The sequence below is a fragment of the Channa argus genome, chromosome 7, assembly GCF_033026475.1.
Source record: "Channa argus isolate prfri chromosome 7, Channa argus male v1.0, whole genome shotgun sequence".
NCBI classification, from domain to species: domain Eukaryota; kingdom Metazoa; phylum Chordata; class Actinopteri; order Anabantiformes; family Channidae; genus Channa; species Channa argus.
In genome coordinates, this window is record NC_090203.1 from 8,994,275 (window position 1) to 9,011,158 (window position 16,884).

The 16,884-nt window shown below is 38.4% G+C and overlaps 2 protein-coding genes across 3 annotated transcripts; one reads left to right on the plus strand and one right to left on the minus strand.

The window, feature by feature from the left end:
• Positions 1 to 1,376: 1,376 nt before the first annotated feature.
• cblc (Cbl proto-oncogene C, E3 ubiquitin protein ligase) lies at positions 1,377 to 14,196 on the plus strand. 2 transcript variants are annotated; one of them, XM_067509031.1, is made up of 14 exons: positions 1,377 to 1,535; positions 2,228 to 2,608; positions 7,576 to 7,722; positions 7,826 to 7,982; positions 8,306 to 8,427; positions 8,768 to 8,905; positions 8,988 to 9,075; positions 9,238 to 9,369; positions 11,430 to 11,609; positions 12,122 to 12,274; positions 12,498 to 12,553; positions 12,791 to 12,871; positions 13,010 to 13,065; positions 13,557 to 14,196. In XM_067509031.1, the coding sequence occupies exons 2-14, from the start codon at positions 2,232 to 2,234 to the stop codon at positions 13,688 to 13,690; spliced, it is 1,821 nt and encodes a 606-aa protein (XP_067365132.1). In that variant the 5' UTR covers positions 1,377 to 1,535; positions 2,228 to 2,231; the 3' UTR covers positions 13,691 to 14,196. The 2 variants fall into 2 exon arrangements, with proteins under 2 accessions (XP_067365132.1, XP_067365133.1); XM_067509032.1 differs by having other exon boundaries at positions 11,433 to 11,609.
• Positions 14,197 to 14,355: 159 nt separating this feature from the next.
• On the minus strand, positions 14,356 to 16,424 carry LOC137129775 (trypsin-like). Its single transcript, XM_067509037.1, has 6 exons — positions 16,266 to 16,424; positions 15,937 to 16,093; positions 15,626 to 15,724; positions 15,340 to 15,503; positions 14,656 to 14,792; positions 14,356 to 14,579 (listed from the first exon to the last, which is right to left on the minus strand). Exons 1-6 carry the CDS (start codon positions 16,303 to 16,305, stop codon positions 14,427 to 14,429), a joined length of 750 nt encoding a protein of 249 aa, XP_067365138.1. The 5' UTR covers positions 16,306 to 16,424; the 3' UTR covers positions 14,356 to 14,426.
• Positions 16,425 to 16,884: the final 460 nt, after the last annotated feature.

Here is a 16,884-nt window from a genome sequence, read left to right on the forward strand (position 1 = left end):
GTTCTGAACTCGTGATTTATCAAATTTTGCTATTTCTATTTACAGTTTTGTACAAAATATGCTTTTATTCATGAATTTCCTAAACCTCAGATATTTGCAATGATCAGTATTTAAATGCTAACGCTAATGCAGTTTAAACTTTGCGGTGTCCCAAGGGGTGGTTATCACTTGTCAGTAAAAAAAAAGTGTTAAGCCAGCCAGTGTTAAACGGCGAAGCTGGTGCCTGTGGCAATATCATGTTACCTTATGTGCCAGAAACCAAAAGAGTGGACATATAACACAGAGAAAAAAAATGAAGGACCCGTGGTACTGCACATGCTGAATAAGTTGCATAAGTAAAGATAATTGAGGAGCCATGAACCTACAGGTAGATAACTGGACCATTAGCCTGATCTTTGCCACAGTGCCACAATTTAAAAGACTGGCATTCAAATTACTCAAACTGCTTAGTAAGTGGGCTATGGTAATGTCCTCTATAATTGTTGGATTTATAGCTATCATAATGTGTAAGCATCACTTTAATATTATAGAAATTTGCAGTAGGCTTCCTTTGAACTATTTGATGTTCAGTGGCTAAATTTAAAAATAACTTGATTAACTAGGTCTAGATTGGTATGTTTTTAACAATATCCTCATATGCAAAGCAAGTACACGGTAAGCTATTAAAACAAGTTCAATATGCTTCTATTAAATAACATATACAAGTAAATGAGCAAATCTTAACTTAATGTAGCTACTTTCCAACTGGGGAAATTATTATATAAATAATACTAATTATTAAATAATTATATTTTAGTTTATTTATTTTAGTTTAATATATTTCATGAAAAATGCAGTACATCTATGTTACAGCACATCAAATGTTACAAATGACTTATAAAATGCCTTAATTGTATATTTATTTCCTCATTATTGGGGCACTCCCTATTCAGTCAGTTTATTAATGGAACTTTTATTGGTTTTATTCTGTCATTTCTTTTTCTTTTGCTTGATCAGGCATTTTTTGGCCTGATGATGGCGCTCAACAAACAGTTTAGGAAACACATAGTGGTCCATCTAATACCCTTTTAATCAAAAGCACCAACGTCAGTCTCATAGTGTCAACAATACTGGGGATCACCTAAGTGATTAGGATATGTCATCTATTAACAATGAGTATCTTTTTTCTTTTTGTATTTAAATGAGTATCTTAGAGTTTTAACTTTGTTTTTATTTCACAGGCACATTCTCTCTCAGCCAGTAGTATACTGTTTATCAGGTCTAACAGCCTGCTTTTATTCTTAGTAAATGTTTAATTTTAAGTACATACCTCTATGTCTTCCTCCCTCCCTCTCTCTCACTCTTTCTCTCTCTCTCACCCTCGTTGTCTAGCTGAGCAGTAGAGCAAAAAACAAACCTGTTTGTCTGGCTGCAACCAGGAAACCAATCAAAGGTTGCACCAAGAAAAGAAAGAGAGAGGGTGACATCAAGACAACGAGACATAGAAGTAACAGCAACATTTGAGGCCACGATGAAGAACATGTTTCCGCTGTGTTGTGAGTAGATGATTTTGCTCAGTTGACCATGAGAATGTAGGAATGCTGTGCTGCAGAGATGTACATATGATAATTGGTACGAAGAGTGCTGTAATAAATAGGGGACAAGAAAAGTGGAGCAGAGAGTGGAGACAGAAACGGGTGGGATGTACAATTCAAAAGGGTTCCAATCAGTCTTAAAGCTTCATTTTTAGTTCACTCTCATTCATGGTGGCTTTTGCAGTGTGTCTTTTGCAAAAATAGACCTTGTATTTTTTTGATTAATTCTGAAGCTTTGACACCCCAGAGGAAAGAGAAGCTATAAACAAACAGCAGAGCTTTTTTTTAGTAAAAGAGTGTTAAGATGCTGTTATTTTACAAGCTGTCCATTGCTGGACAATGCAATGCTGTTGGATTATTAATAATTTTATAAGGCTCGAGAATGGAAGCTGTTTGACGACGTTAACGGGTGTGCTTTTGACGTGAAACTGAGAAATGACAAAACTGACACCCAATTTCATCGTAAACACTCAAAAACTTGAGCCAGTGCTAAAAAGCGCTCGAATTTCTGCTTATAACTGTCACAAATATGTAAACACTGAGCTTTCACAGCTTGTATCATAGCAGGATTGCTGTCATTTGCCCCTCCCCCACACATACACAAACTGACATTTAAGGTAGCTTTGCTTCACATCCCTTTCTAACACACACAGTGAAATGATGGCGGCAGCAGGCTCAGGAGCTTCCAAGAGCCCAGAATCGACCTCTCAACCTCCTACCAGTGGAGACCGTCGGCTGGTGGAAAGGGCACTGAAAAGACTGGATAAGCTCCACGTGCTTTGTACTCATCCCCGACTGGGCCTCAGAAACAGTCCACCATACCTGCCAGATCTGGTGTTTGATACAACAAAACTGCTCACGCTGGTTTGGGAGCCCTACAGAGGCGCCAGGGCAGCAGGTGGCCATGTTCCTCGTGGGGATGAGGCCAACTACCTGAGGACCCATGTCAGAAACCTCCTGGATAAGACAGAAAAGGCTGTGCTGCTGTTTAAAGAGGGACGGGAGAAGATATTTGAAGATTCATCCACTTACAGGTAAGAACACTCAAGGTTGACAACAACGTGTACATACATACACAGTTGCAGCACGTTAGTGGGACATTTTTGTTTTTTAAATGCCTAATCACTTCAAAGTCGACAATCATTAGCTATTTTAAAATTATTTATGGATGTGACACATTCCAAAATGCAAAACATTATGCTGAATCACATACCATATGATGCATAAACAATAGTGATATAATGATTGGTCAAGAACTTAAATCTTTCATTCATGAATCTTACAGTGTTGAAATAATGAATTGGTTGAAAATGAATTAGTAACAACATTAATTTTACCTTAAATTCCCATATTGCCTGATTCCAGCTTTTTAAATGTTTGCTATTTTTTGTTTGGACATTGAATGAATAATACAGGCACATTTGAAAACATCACCTTGACCTTCTCTGTCTAGCGATTGGGCATTTTTTCACAATTTTTGGAGACTAAATGGACTAAATTATTAATTGGCTCAAATAAATTATTGACATTTTAAATAGATATTGAAAATAAGGGTTGCTCTGGTAGCCGAATGGTTGTAGTGCATGCCATGAGATTGCAGAATCCCGGGTTTGAGTCTGATTGGCGGCCTTTGTTACATGTCGCAGCCTCTCTCTATTTATGTTTCCAATCTACTTCTTCACCAAAAACATTCAAGTAAACACAATCAAGACCCAAAATGAATATGACAATAATCATTAGTTGTAGCCTTAAAATAATATTACAATATAGATGTTACCTCACATAAATTACAAAAAAGCACACTAATACTACTACACTAATAGTATGTAGCAGTGAGGACACATTTCAGATATTGATTCAGTTTTTTAAGAAAGATGAATGTACATATGAATCTAATATTTTTCTCTGAATTGCAGTGGTGTAAATAAAACATAAAATGGAAATACTGCACTAAATTAATTATTATTTTATTTTTAATTGTTTTTTTTTACATACAGCACTTGACTAAATGAACTTATTTGCTTACCACCTCTAGTTAGACTTTATAATCATTAAAAAAAATTCATTTTAATTTCTTCTGATAAAAAACAATTTGTCCAATACATTTTTGGCCGAATGAGTTGTTCTCTAGATCCTGAGAGTCTCTTTGACAAATAAAATGACTGCAGGGCCAAACAAAGCATCTGCTCGTCTCTAAAAATATATCTAGAACCATATATCCAGTACCATGGGACCAGGTCAGGGACTATTTATCCAGGTTTCTTTTTTGTCCTTTTGGATTATCCAGTGAGTTCAGGGTCGCCACAGCGGATCATTGTCCGCATGTTGGTTTGGCAGTTTTCAGCCGGATACGCTTCCTAACGCTACTCTTCCCAATTTCTACCGTGCTTGGACCGGCATTGCACAGCTGGGGATGGGAATGGGCTGTTGGGGGTTCAGTGTCTTGCCCAGAGACACTTTGAAATATCCCCGGTCCCCGGCATCAAACCACTGACCCTGTGGTCTGTGGACGCCTGCCTTACCATCTGAGCTATAGCCCAATATTTATAAAAAGGTTGAGCATCTAAAATTAGTATTTGCAGGACTCAAAAATTACTCATAGAGGCTCTGATCTTTTGAATAATAATTCAAATAAACTGAAATAACAATTTTACCTGAGATGCATTGTTTTGTCAAAGAAAAATGAAAGACCATGTCTCAAAAGTTTGCTGCTTAGCTAAGTGGATACAGTGAAACAGCTAATAGAGTAACTTCTATCCGGAGTTTGGGTCTGCGATCCCTGATCCTGTTAGGACTACTAATGACGGAGATGGAGAAAGGGCCAATCCTGCATCTTTGTGATGCTAATATGGGAAAAATTGAAAAACAATAACAACCTCTGAATGTGAGCCACTTGGGAAAGAGACTGTTTGGCCTAAAACACAGATCACCCCCTGCTTGTACTGTGTTTTTGTTTTCCTATTCTCTAACATACATTTGTACTAAAAATAAGACTGTATGACCATTCAACTCCTCTAATACTGTGTTCATTGCAAATGCAGCATATAGTATAAGAAGTACAACATTTGGACAAAATAGATGTAAGTGAAGTGAATCTATCCATTTATTCAGTTAGTTAGTTGCAGCGGAATTATACAGTGAGCAGGTGATCACATCATGCTATCAATTTACACAATTCTACTAAATTTAAAGGATTTAGTTCAAGCAGCCCTTTTTTTTGCTTAGGCATCAGGTAGCAGTGAAAGACATTGAAGCCAACACAGTAGTTTGATAATTTTGTAACTGATATTATTTGATATATCAGCATTACAACACATCATCACATACATTTAATGTCATGTTACTGTAATTTCAGCCACGTCATCTAGGACTTAGGTCCTCCTAAATATAGTTTCTGTTCGTTGAAACACCACTGAGCTTCAAGTTTCTTAATGCGTGTGGATTTCACTCAGTTAGCAACAAAAATGTATTATACTGTTGACACTAGATTGGGACTAGCGTTTGTCAAGAGGAATCTAAAAATCAGATAAATTAATTGCATCATCGTGAACAATCATCTGCACACACAAGATAACAGATGGCTTTCTCACCGCAGTCATGCCTGCATGGGCAGCCATGTGGAAATTTCATGCAATGTTATGCGTAATATGGCTTAGATGTCAGAGCAAATGTGCAAATATCTTCTTTTGTGTTTTTTCAATGTCCTGCTCTAATGTTTGTTTGTTTTTTTCGGTCCCACAGAATCAGACCAGTAGTCTAGATGAGCTATTAAATTCTGTGTCGGTGCTCTTCCTCATAGCACATAAGTTAAATTTCTTCCAGGCTATCATGGTTACAAACAGAAGTGGGATGTGTAAGTGAGATGTTTAAGACCCATATAAACTCCATGTTGATTTATAAAGTTATAAAACTATATATTATTGAGTGTTTTCGCTTATGCGGCCATGTGAACTTAGCTTTTTACGGATGTTGATTGAAGTTGAGCGAGTAATGTAGCATTATGGTTACCTGCCGTTACACTAATTATCATGTGTTGTTTAAATACCATTTTATGTTTGTTCGACTCAAACAGTCAACACTCTTTTTGTAGTTGGGAGACCCTTGACTTCTAGATAGATAGAATTCTATTCTAGAATGGATTAGAATAGATTTGCACAGCAAGTGGTCTCAGGTTTACATGGTATGTAACGTCTATGTAGTAATTAAAGAATAACCAATAAAGCACCAATAAAGTGTGTGGACGTTGTTTTTTGTTTAATTAGTTAATTTTTTTTTACCCACCAACTGCGAAAATATTTGTACAAACACACACGTTTCCGCTAGAAATAAATGTCAGTACAAAATAAATGCACCTCTGCTTCTGTATTTAAAGGGCATTTATGCACTCATTTTAAAATGGTGAGGTCGGGAGCAAGTGTAAGTAGGTGAAATGGTAAAATAAACTGAAATATTGGCTCAGCAACGAATAACTTTCCGTCATGTTCAGGGCGTGACTCCAGATGTTTTACATGAATTTCAATGACAACATGTAGTTTTTCCATCTTTTTAGCAAAAACAAACACGGTCAATAGATCGCAATTGCTTTTAGAACTGCAAGTTGATTTGAATTTAGAAACTATAGAAATGGCTCAACGCACCAAGTATAAAGTAAAAATTAATTATCACACTCAACTTACTAGCTCGACAAGTATATAAGATGACTTTCAATGAAGTGTCATTTCATGCATAAATATATGAAAACCAAAAAAATGTAAATGTGGCTGAACTTAGGAACTATGTTGTTTTCTTTCTCACAAACATCTAAATTCTTCAAGCACACAATAAATTACATTGTCCAGGACGTACTACTGCATACAGAAACACAGCAGAGGCATTTTCACTGGTGTATGACTTGCAAGTGGCACCACCACTCCTCTTTTACATTATTTTAAGTACTGGCCCTCCCAGAGTGAGAGATGTGGCTTACACATTTCCTACCACCTTACTCTTACACTGTTTTCAACACCATAGAGGTTTCTTTTCCTCATTGAGGTGGAAAGTTTATGACCAACTTTCACACAACCAAATGTTAATTTAATGAATGTTGGATGCTTGGACATATCAAATTTTTGTTTGTTATTGTTTTAATGTTCGACCTTAAGAAAGTGGAATAGACACATGACAGATAGTTTGGTGGCAAAACATTTTTAGTTTGTCATTTTGAATGCGTTTTGGGTGTTCTGGTATTTATTTATTTTTTCTGTTAGAGTCTGCACGAAGATTTTTATTTTAAAAATCAGGCTGCAAATGTGCACACTTAAATGTTAAACTGTTGAGTTAAATGAACAATTGAAAAACTGATTAGACCATACAGGCACCTGAAAGGAGTGCCTCTAAATACTAGCCTGAAGTGACACTGGCCACTGGAACATTTTGTGGTATTTACTGACGAGCATGCACCAGACAGCATCCTGTTTGCTAGCTGGACTGCCTTTTGTATATGTGTGTTTTGTGTTTGTATTTGTGTCTGTGTGCGTGCATGTGTGTGTGCGTGCATGTGTGTGTGTGCAGAAAGTATTTGCAGTGCATTTTCTAGTTGTAACAACACAAAAAACACTGTCAAATTTATATATTTAATTATGATTCCTTTACAGTGTATCCATTGGCTAACTTCCAGCCTATAGTATACCAAACTGTGGATTATGGTTGCAATGTTTGAAGCACATGATGAAGTCATTTGGTACACCCGTACCATCTAATGCAATCCAATACAGCACTTCTGCCATGAATTCTACTTTACAATGTTTACATTTTCTCATTTTTTGCAATTTCTCAAGTTGTAACTGTCTTATATTAATAATCTTAATGTCTTATAGTAATAATTAGTATTAGTATAGTAATAATTATATTGTATATACCACAAAGACACTTTCACTCACCATCATTTCAGAGTAAAGTCTAATCTATTTCTGTTTTGCAAACCATAACTGAAAGTCGGTCATGTCCTGTCTGTCATTGTAAGGAGGAACTTGATCAAATTGTCCCTGCTGTTCAGTCACATGCTATGGGAGCTGAAAGCAATGTTCCCAGGGGGACGTTTTCAGGGTGACACATACAGGGTGACTAAGAACGAGGCTGAGGAGTTTTGGAGGCACTCATTTGGCAGCAAGTGAGTGTGTGAAATGTTCACGTAGTTAATGAGTTTTGCTTTTTGTTCTGTTTTGTTTGTATCTTGTGTACATGGATTACATGTTAACAGTGTGATTTAACAGGTGTATAGTTCAATGGAAAATATTTAAAGAGCAGCTGCGGAATGTGCATGCATTTGAGGAAGGGATGGAATCCATGGCTCTAAAGTCGACTGTAGATCTCACCTGTAACGACCACATATCTGTGTTTGAGTTTGACATCTTCACTCGGCTGTTTCAGGTGAGTTAAAAATTTCCAATACTGGTTCAATATTTTGAGAAATATGCTAAATAACTTTTTTTTGGTGAGAGTCATGTAAAAAGAACAATGCTACTTCTACATCTTTCTAGTAAACACTAAGCTTTGTGAGCAGCCAGTTAGTTTGGCTTTAAACTGGAAACAAGGAGAACACTTTCATTTTTCAGTCTTTATACTAAGTTAGATTATAGTGTTAGTCCGAGTGGTATTGATTTTCTAATGTCCCTGTGAGTAAGAGAGCATGGTTCCAAAAATTTTGTCATGAAAAATGAATAATTACCTGAAGTCCCACCTCCTTTTTTTAGCCCTGGAAATCACTTTTAAGGAACTGGAACCAGCTAGCAGTGACCCATCCAGGCTATATGGCCTTCCTCACCTATGACCAGGTTAAAGCTCGGCTGGAAAACTACCTGCATCGACCTGGAAGGTGAGAATGAAAATAGGCACAAACACAAGACGTGCGTGACATTAAATGTGTCAGCTTTGAATTGGATCTCAGTTGTAGGTAATGACCTACTTGAAAAACGTCAAACCACTGAACTCCGACAAGTATTTTATTATGTTATCATTATAAAAGGTTTACATTTTTTTAAGGGAAAGTGTTTAGTATGAAGTACAATATTTCTTTTGTTTTCCAGTGTCACATTTGGAGGATTGGAGAATTGGATTTCAATTAATTGCACAAATTCAGAACAATTAAAACCAATAAAGACAAAGTAGCAATATTAGCAACGAGTATGATTTACGAGCATATCTTTTCCTCAAAGCTATATCTTCCGCCTGAGCTGCACAAGAATGGGGCAGTGGGCTATTGGTCACGTGACGACTGAAGGAGAGATCATCCAGACCATTCCTGAGAATACACCTCTCTACCAAGCACTCATTCAAGGCTTCAACGAGGGCTGGTAAAGACAAATACACTCAGGTCACCAATGTATTTCCCCTTTGTGGACTTTTCCTTAGTGCTGTGTGTTTCTGTGCATGCAGCTACCTGTACCCAGATGGCCGTGATGTTAATCCTGACCTGACAATTTTATGTGAACCAGCCCAGAAGGGCAAAGTTAAAGTAACAGAAGTAAGTAGGTACACATTAAACCTCTTTATCAGTTTTACAGTGGAGTGCCATCTACATTCTAAGGCTTTGCAGTGACAAAACCTACATCATATCTGAAGATATGCTGTTGTTGTTATCTGTCTTCTCCATCTGACTAACCCTCCACTACCCCCACAACAACAGGAGGAGTATGAGCTCTACTGTGAGATTGGCAGCACCTTCCAGCTGTGCAAGATCTGTGCAGAGAGGGATAAGGACACTCGTATCCAGCCCTGTGGGCATCTCCTGTGCCAGCCTTGCCTCACAGGTTGGAAGGTATTGTAGCTCATTGTCTGTGCATCCTCAAAAAAGCACAAGCTAATCTTTTCCTACCACATGCTTTTACTAATTTGTGAAAATGAGACAGACTGTTACCGTAACAGTAGTTGTGTGTTTAGTGAAGGGAGACAGTCAGGGTTCACTAATCTACATGTATTTGTGTAGGCCAATCTGAAAATCAGCGTGGCTATGGTTTGGTTGATGATTGTAGCTCCACCATAATGTAACAATATTGGTTATTTAAATGTGGTTTGGGGTTGATGTCAAAAATACGCTCTGTGTTTAACAAAGAGTGACTTTCACATGCTATATGAAAATTTTTGGTGCTTCAGCATATCTGGGGTTTAGATAAAATGACCTTCAGAACTCAGTGTTAACATGTCAACCTTGACAGGGAATGTAAAACAGATCCTGTTTCTGGATACACTTGACACCACTCCTTCACTAAACAAAGACACTTTTCAGTGTCTCCAATATTTTCAATATTTAATTGAAATATTAAGATTAGATTAGATTAGATTAGATTAGATTAGATTAGATTAGATTAGATTAGATTAGATTAGATTAGATTAGATTAGATTAGATTAGATTAGATTAGATTAGATTAGATTAGATGACAAATTTTTATATTGTCTTGATAAGGACATTTGGTATGAAGGAGTTTTATATTACATTGCATGAGTCAAACTTGTTGAAACAACAAACATTTATAGAAAACTCCATTGCACCTGTGCCATGGAGTGCACAAGCAAACATGTCAACTCTCGGGTCAAATGAGAAGCTGTGGAACCAGTCGGGTGCATTTCTTTGCATAATTACATACTTTCATAGTTTACAGGAAAATTTCAATGATTCAAAATGCAAAACGGTTATAAAAAAATAGATGCCGTATGTCTAATTGTGGAAGTGGATATACAATGCAACTTTCATTCTGGTCACAAAATTACATTTTTACAAATCCCAAGTCTGTCTGTAAATCAGTTTAGTCAATACGTGAAAAGCATGTGCTCATGTGCTTTCGCTCCAGCAATGGGGCTTCCCCCCGCTTCCTACTTCCTCGTGTGGAGTGACAATGTAGACATCCAATCAGAATAAAAGCTGCTGTTGGCAACTTATAGCTCAAAGTTGCACTACTCTTACTCTTAGCCAGCCAGTGAGTGGCCTCACCTCTATTTGGAAGGTGTTTATATCTTTGCAAAGGTGCAGAGCAGCATGTCCTGACATTTGGCTGAAGCTTCCTGTGCGAGCAAAGCTTCACATCCTCCTTAAACTGTACCAGTCACACTCACTTTGCTAGAAAATAAGTGTGAGAGGGGGAGAAGGAGTGAGAGACAGAGGCATATGCATGAGAATAAAATTAGATATGCTTCATGGACCCCAAACCACAATGGGAAAGCTGAATCTAGATCAGGGTCAAGCAAACTGCCTCCCGCAGTAAGTTTACATACAATGAGCTTCATCCAATTTCAGAAGTAATACAGTAACAATCTCAAAAACATCTACACAAAGTTGCAGTTGAATGCGTAGCTAATAAGCTAAAAAAACTGTGGAAAACGAGAGTAGGAGATAAGATTGGAGATGGGGAAAACACTGGTTCACTTCAAAGGTAATAACATCCACATACCAGCATCTTAAGCTTACAGTATACCTTGTTTGTTTAATTATAAATAAAAAACACACTGCCACACTGCCATAATTTACTGTAAGAAGGGACGTTGGCAGCACTGTAGTCAGAGAAATGAACGATATGAGCATCACACAGCTGACGAAACACTAAGCCTATATGTTAGGCCAATTAAACAAGAGGTAACTGTTGCAACGATTCACCTTCATCTGGTTTACAGTTGTGAAAGCCTACAATCTACAGTGTCTGTTGAACATGGTATTTTCCACCTCTTTCATCTTTTGAGAAACTGGTGGCTTTTTGCGTTGAAGGCAAGCCCAACATATTCCACTACATACAGTTCAAAAGACGCAAAGCCGCTCTCAAGGCAATTGGTGACAGTGGTCAGTGTTTCCATGACTCTGCCTGTGACCTATCATTCATAACTCTCTAGCAGAAGTCAGCTGGTCACACCTGCCCATACTGTCGCTGTGACATCAGAGGAACAGAGTCCATACACATCGAGCCCTTCCTGCCAGGCAGCAGTTACTGGGAGGAAGGTGATGACGACACGGAGGAGGAGGATCATGAGGACATTGAAGAGGTTGTAAAGGAAATGGCTGCCTTCAGGAAGGTGTGTGAATGCATTTCTGTATATGTGTAATTTATTAATAATTTAGTAATATTGGGCTGTTTGTCTGCCACTTTCATCCAAATTAATAAATCTCAGAAGCTGTTGTTTGGATTTAGTGAATTAAATTCCAGTCAAAATGACTCTTACAGACTTTGTTGATACCCGGGCTTTTCCCAAACCTCTGGCATGAGGTTTGCTACCATTATTCTGTTGTAGTTAAACTTTCTTTATTCTGAACTAGCTTGCAAAGCTACGGTATGTATTCAGAGTACCTTCCCCTGTTACTGCCAGTCAATTGCTAAATGCACAAATAAGTCGAAGAAATGGATGAAAAAAGCCACCCAACATGATAGGATAGTTGAAATTTAGATTTGCCTCTATTTACAACAGTATTTACAACATCCAACCATCTTGATGTTTTTTTGCATTGCTCTCCAATGAAGGAGAAATTAAATGTAAAAAAAAATTCCTTACTGACTGCCTAATACATTTTCTCTCCCTCATATTAACAGTTCTCAAGTCTGGACAGCCCGATTCCAGGGTCCAACCACAGTCCTCCACCTCGGCCCCCTAAAAACAGCACAGCCCCAAACTGTCCAGCTTCCTATAGTCAATCCCAGACAGCCGAATCCAGGATGCTGGCCAGGCCATCCCATTCCGATTCAGTACGTTCCTGCAAACATACAATCAATTATTTGCATACTGTTCTCATATTACAGCACATCTTGGCAGCGTGATGGAAGCGATCATTTTCTCCACTGCCCATAGCCACTAACTCTGAGGAGGGTTAATTCCTGGGTAGTACTGCAACAACTCACCAACTGTTGCACCAGTATATGTAGCAGTCAGTGTCTGCAGAATATATGTCATGTTTTGTCTCATCAACAGGCTCATGGTCGCAATGAAGTACAAAGAAGACACAAACAACAGACATACATGAATAGGTGAGCTGGACAAAAGTGGAAATGGTTGAGAGTTTAAAGCTGGGCATGTGAAAATTGTATAGACTGACTCGTTGCTATTGAAATTAGGAACTTGCCATTTTTAATTATTTGATGTTTGTTTTATACATCAAATTTGAGCTTATTAAGTATAGTTTTCAGTTACAGACATACATGCGTAATCATCAGTTGTAACACATAACATGGGGAATATAAGTTGTGATGTGCTGTCTCCATTAGGAGTCAGGCAGAGGAGACATACAACTATGAGGAGGAGAAAGTCAGTTGGCAACCACTGTCACAACACTCACTGTCCCAGAGGTAATTTACAGCTGTCTCCTTTGACACTCAGAGCAACAAACCAATATTTTGATCATAGGCATACATTTAGTAGCATCCAGTAGGAAATGGTTTGTCACTAATTCTTTTCTATGTCTATGTCCACGTTGTGTTGAACAGTGTTGAATATCTCACAGAAGCAACGTTTCCTACTTCATCTCAGAGGGGCGTTGATAGTAAGTTATGGCATGTTATAACTTTCTATTCTGAACTCTGACAAACTACATCATGTAGAGGACCTTTTTTTTTTTTTATTGCATCAAGAAGTGATATTGTTACATAGATTAAACACCTACTCTGGTCAACTTTGCTATATTTCTAAAGCTATATTATACCATAATTAACTACTACTGTAAAATTCAGTTGCCAGCCAACATCCCAAAGCTGAACCTGGTCTGTATGAAGGAATAAGCTAAAATCCCTCTAAAGTGTACATTAGGATTAATTACCAGAAAACGGGTCACACTAGTTACTAAAGGTAAACATAAAGATTTGATAATGGGTAACAATCAATAAAGAAGTGAAATGTTTTTGTTTCTTTTGTTGAATTAGTTTCTCTTTATGTAGTTTTAGGAAGTTGTAAATGTGATTTTAAGAGTTTATTGTTTAATCTTTTCACTTTCAGACTTCTCATACAGTTTGAATAAGTAGTTGTGTTTGTGTGTAGGCGTAGCAGCATGGCTCGGACCCCCCACCGCAGCCAAAGAGAGAAGAGAGCATAGAGAGAAGGAGGACGGGAGAGCAGGTCTTAGAAAAGACAAATATGGCCTCGGTGAGATGACGAGAGCAATGTCATCCTGACCAAGCAAAGCAACCACGACAATATAAAAACACCTGGTGACCTGGGAACTGAAATCAGCTTTCAGTAAATGAAAAAATCGTTCATCAACTGTAAATGACCATGTGTGTGTGTTGCCATGCTAAAGATAAGCATGTGGGTGCGCCTGATACAAAACCTGTCCACTGAGGCCCTCTACTGTTCAGTATTTGCACATTGTGATGATTATTTCCTCAGTAGGTTCAATACAGATTCTAAAATACAGTCTCACACACTGTCTTCTTTCTAATTATAGTGTTTTCTAAGCCTCCATGCAAAAATAAAAATTAATGAATCCTTGTTATTTGATTTAAATATACAAGTGAGGGGAAATCGAATGCCTAGGGCAAATATATAAAAAATATTTCTATGCTACCTCACCATTTAACCCATTGCATAAGTTTGTTTTATTAATATATCTGAATAAATAAAGCCTATTTCCACAGTATTTTTGTAACAAACCTAAACAAATAAACATGTAACTTCTCTATGTAGTTTCATTTGGGCTTTTTATTCTCCTATTATAGACATGAACATATGAACACTCAAATGAAAGTAAATATATATCAAGTCGTTTTATTTTGTTTACTATATTCTGGCACCTGTGTGTTGTGTGATTGTGCGAGAAAGAAATGAGACAAAACATCAGTGAGAGGCAGACAAATTTAGGTTGGGCCTGTATTACAGAACAGGGAAGAAAGGTGGAAATTGTGAACTTCTTTAGGGATAGGCTGCCATAACGTCTTGAATCCAGAAAAGGAACTCGCACACTTTGACATAGACCCCAGGGTAGTTGGGCAGGGCACATCCCTGACCCCAGGACACCAGGCCATGGAGCTCTCCAGCACACACCAGAGGACTGCCAGAGTCACCCTGACAAACACACAGGGAGTGAATAATCCTTCTACATTTACATGAGTTCAATTACTCCTCAAGATTCAAAACTCACATTGCATGCATCTCTGCCTCCAGTCATGTATCCCGCGCACATCATTCTGCGAGTTATCATGCCAGGATAGGCATTCTCACATTGCTGTTCGTTCATTACGGGCACATCCAAACACTGCAGTCGGGCGGGCAAGTTCACTGTAACAGGCAGAAATACACAAAACCTCTGACATGTCTGGCAAATCCCTTAGATACACATATTTAAAGGATAATGCTGCATTTTTAAATTGCCAACAAAACTACTAATCTAACTAGTTTAGAACAACTAAACTAAGGGCTTTAGCAGGATTGCTGAAATTTGAGTATGATACATTTTTATGGTGCGTGGTGTTCACAGCTGCTTTTGCAGCTGTAATGTATGTGCAAAGCTCCTCCTTCACACTTACAGGTTGGCGATAAATCTGCAAACTCTGCCAGGGCACAGCGTACTGGTGCTGTGCAGGCCTGTCCACTGTGTTTATGGCCATTACAACAAAATCCCTAACAAAACTACACACACTGGCCCGGTTCACTATGACTGTTCTGAGGTGTTGGATAAGGTCCACAGAGTGAACCAGTTTCCCTAATAGTTTGAAAGGTGTCATAACAGCAGAGAAATTCAGCATAAAATATATTGGCTTTAAGCATTTTGTGAGCCGAGCTATGTTCAGAACTAATAATAAATTAAATCAGCCTCGTCACTCACCTTCGCCATCCATGGCAGTGTTACCCCAGCCAGATACAGTGCAACGGAGCCCCTCATGTGGGCACCCTGATGGCAATGAGACGGGTGCAACTGCTTTTGTCACATCCACAGGGCGGAAAAGCTTGATCAGCATGATATCATAATCCAGAGTCTGGTAGTCATAACTGCACAGAGATAAACATAAAATAAACCTTCAGTGTTTCCCAGCACTCACTTAATGAATCTAGTCATTGTAAAAATGTGTAAAATACAAAGGCGTCTCAGGGTGGTTCCCTTTTTGACTCACCTAGGGTGCCAAATGATGGTGTTAGTCTTCATAAGCTGCTCTGTACCCTCAAACACTCGCACATCATGCTCTCCCAACATGATCTGCATGTAATAGGGACTGTGAGAGAAGACGTCAATTAATCAGAATTATACTGCTCATCGCTGCGCAACAACATTAATCTCCCATTTGAAACAAATATTACATGTAATATATATTTAATTAAACATATGTGTCCTTCTTGTATTTGATAATGTTTTTAGTTTTTTAGGAGTCATGAGCAAAAACAAACAAACATGCAAAGAAATATTCATAAATCATTGTAACCTTACTTGTACCAACAGTGGGCAACAGAGAGCACCCACTGATTGTTGATAAGTACCCCACCACAGAAGTGGTAACCATAGTTGAGGGAGGCCATGTATGGACGAGAGTTAGGCCCACACTCATGTCCTCCGATGATCCGGCCATCTTCACGGGGAACTGCCACTGTTACACACACACGAAAAAAGAGATAGCTTTGTTTCAATGCTTGCCATCAGATTGTGTAAATTTGTGCCGTTACAGTGCAAACGCATGGCTATGCTAAGCATGTGTTCTTATTTGTATTCACATGTGTGTTGGTGCCTGTCTGTGAATGTGTGTATGTCTTTGTTTTTACCAGCAGCTCCGACTAGCAGCAGCAGAGCCAGGAGTCTCATGGTGTCTGGTGAATGATCAGAAGACACTTGGACACACCCCAGCTCATATTTATATCCCACAAACCCCACTCAGCTCGACCTGCTCCTCCTACCGTCCCTCTTTCTGTTGACCCCACCTGTGTCTTTCCACCGTGTTCCTACATTTTGGCACAAAGGATCAAGCCAGCTCCACTTGGTTATCAGTTTGTTATCAGGCTCCACTTCTGCCCCATCATAACGACCTCGGTGTCGATCTGTCATCCATGCACCTTATTAGCAAATGTGAAGCAAGGCCTCCCCACATTTAACACCTGTTTCTGGTTTGGTGTCGGTTATGGGTCTCTCATGGATCACTTATTGCTGGCAAGCCATGATATGCAAACAGTGAAAGCAGTTACACAACCTTCCTTGGGCTTTGACCAATAAAATATATAATAAATTGAAAAAGGAAGAACATTAAAGCAGAAAGTATTCACTATTACTGTTTGTTTAGATTCCACTGACCAGCATGTTAAAAATGACAGTTCTGCTTTGAAAAGAAAGCAATGCATGTGCTGTGTAGCTCCACGTTTGGCCATCCTTGAATACAAGCCAGGAGAG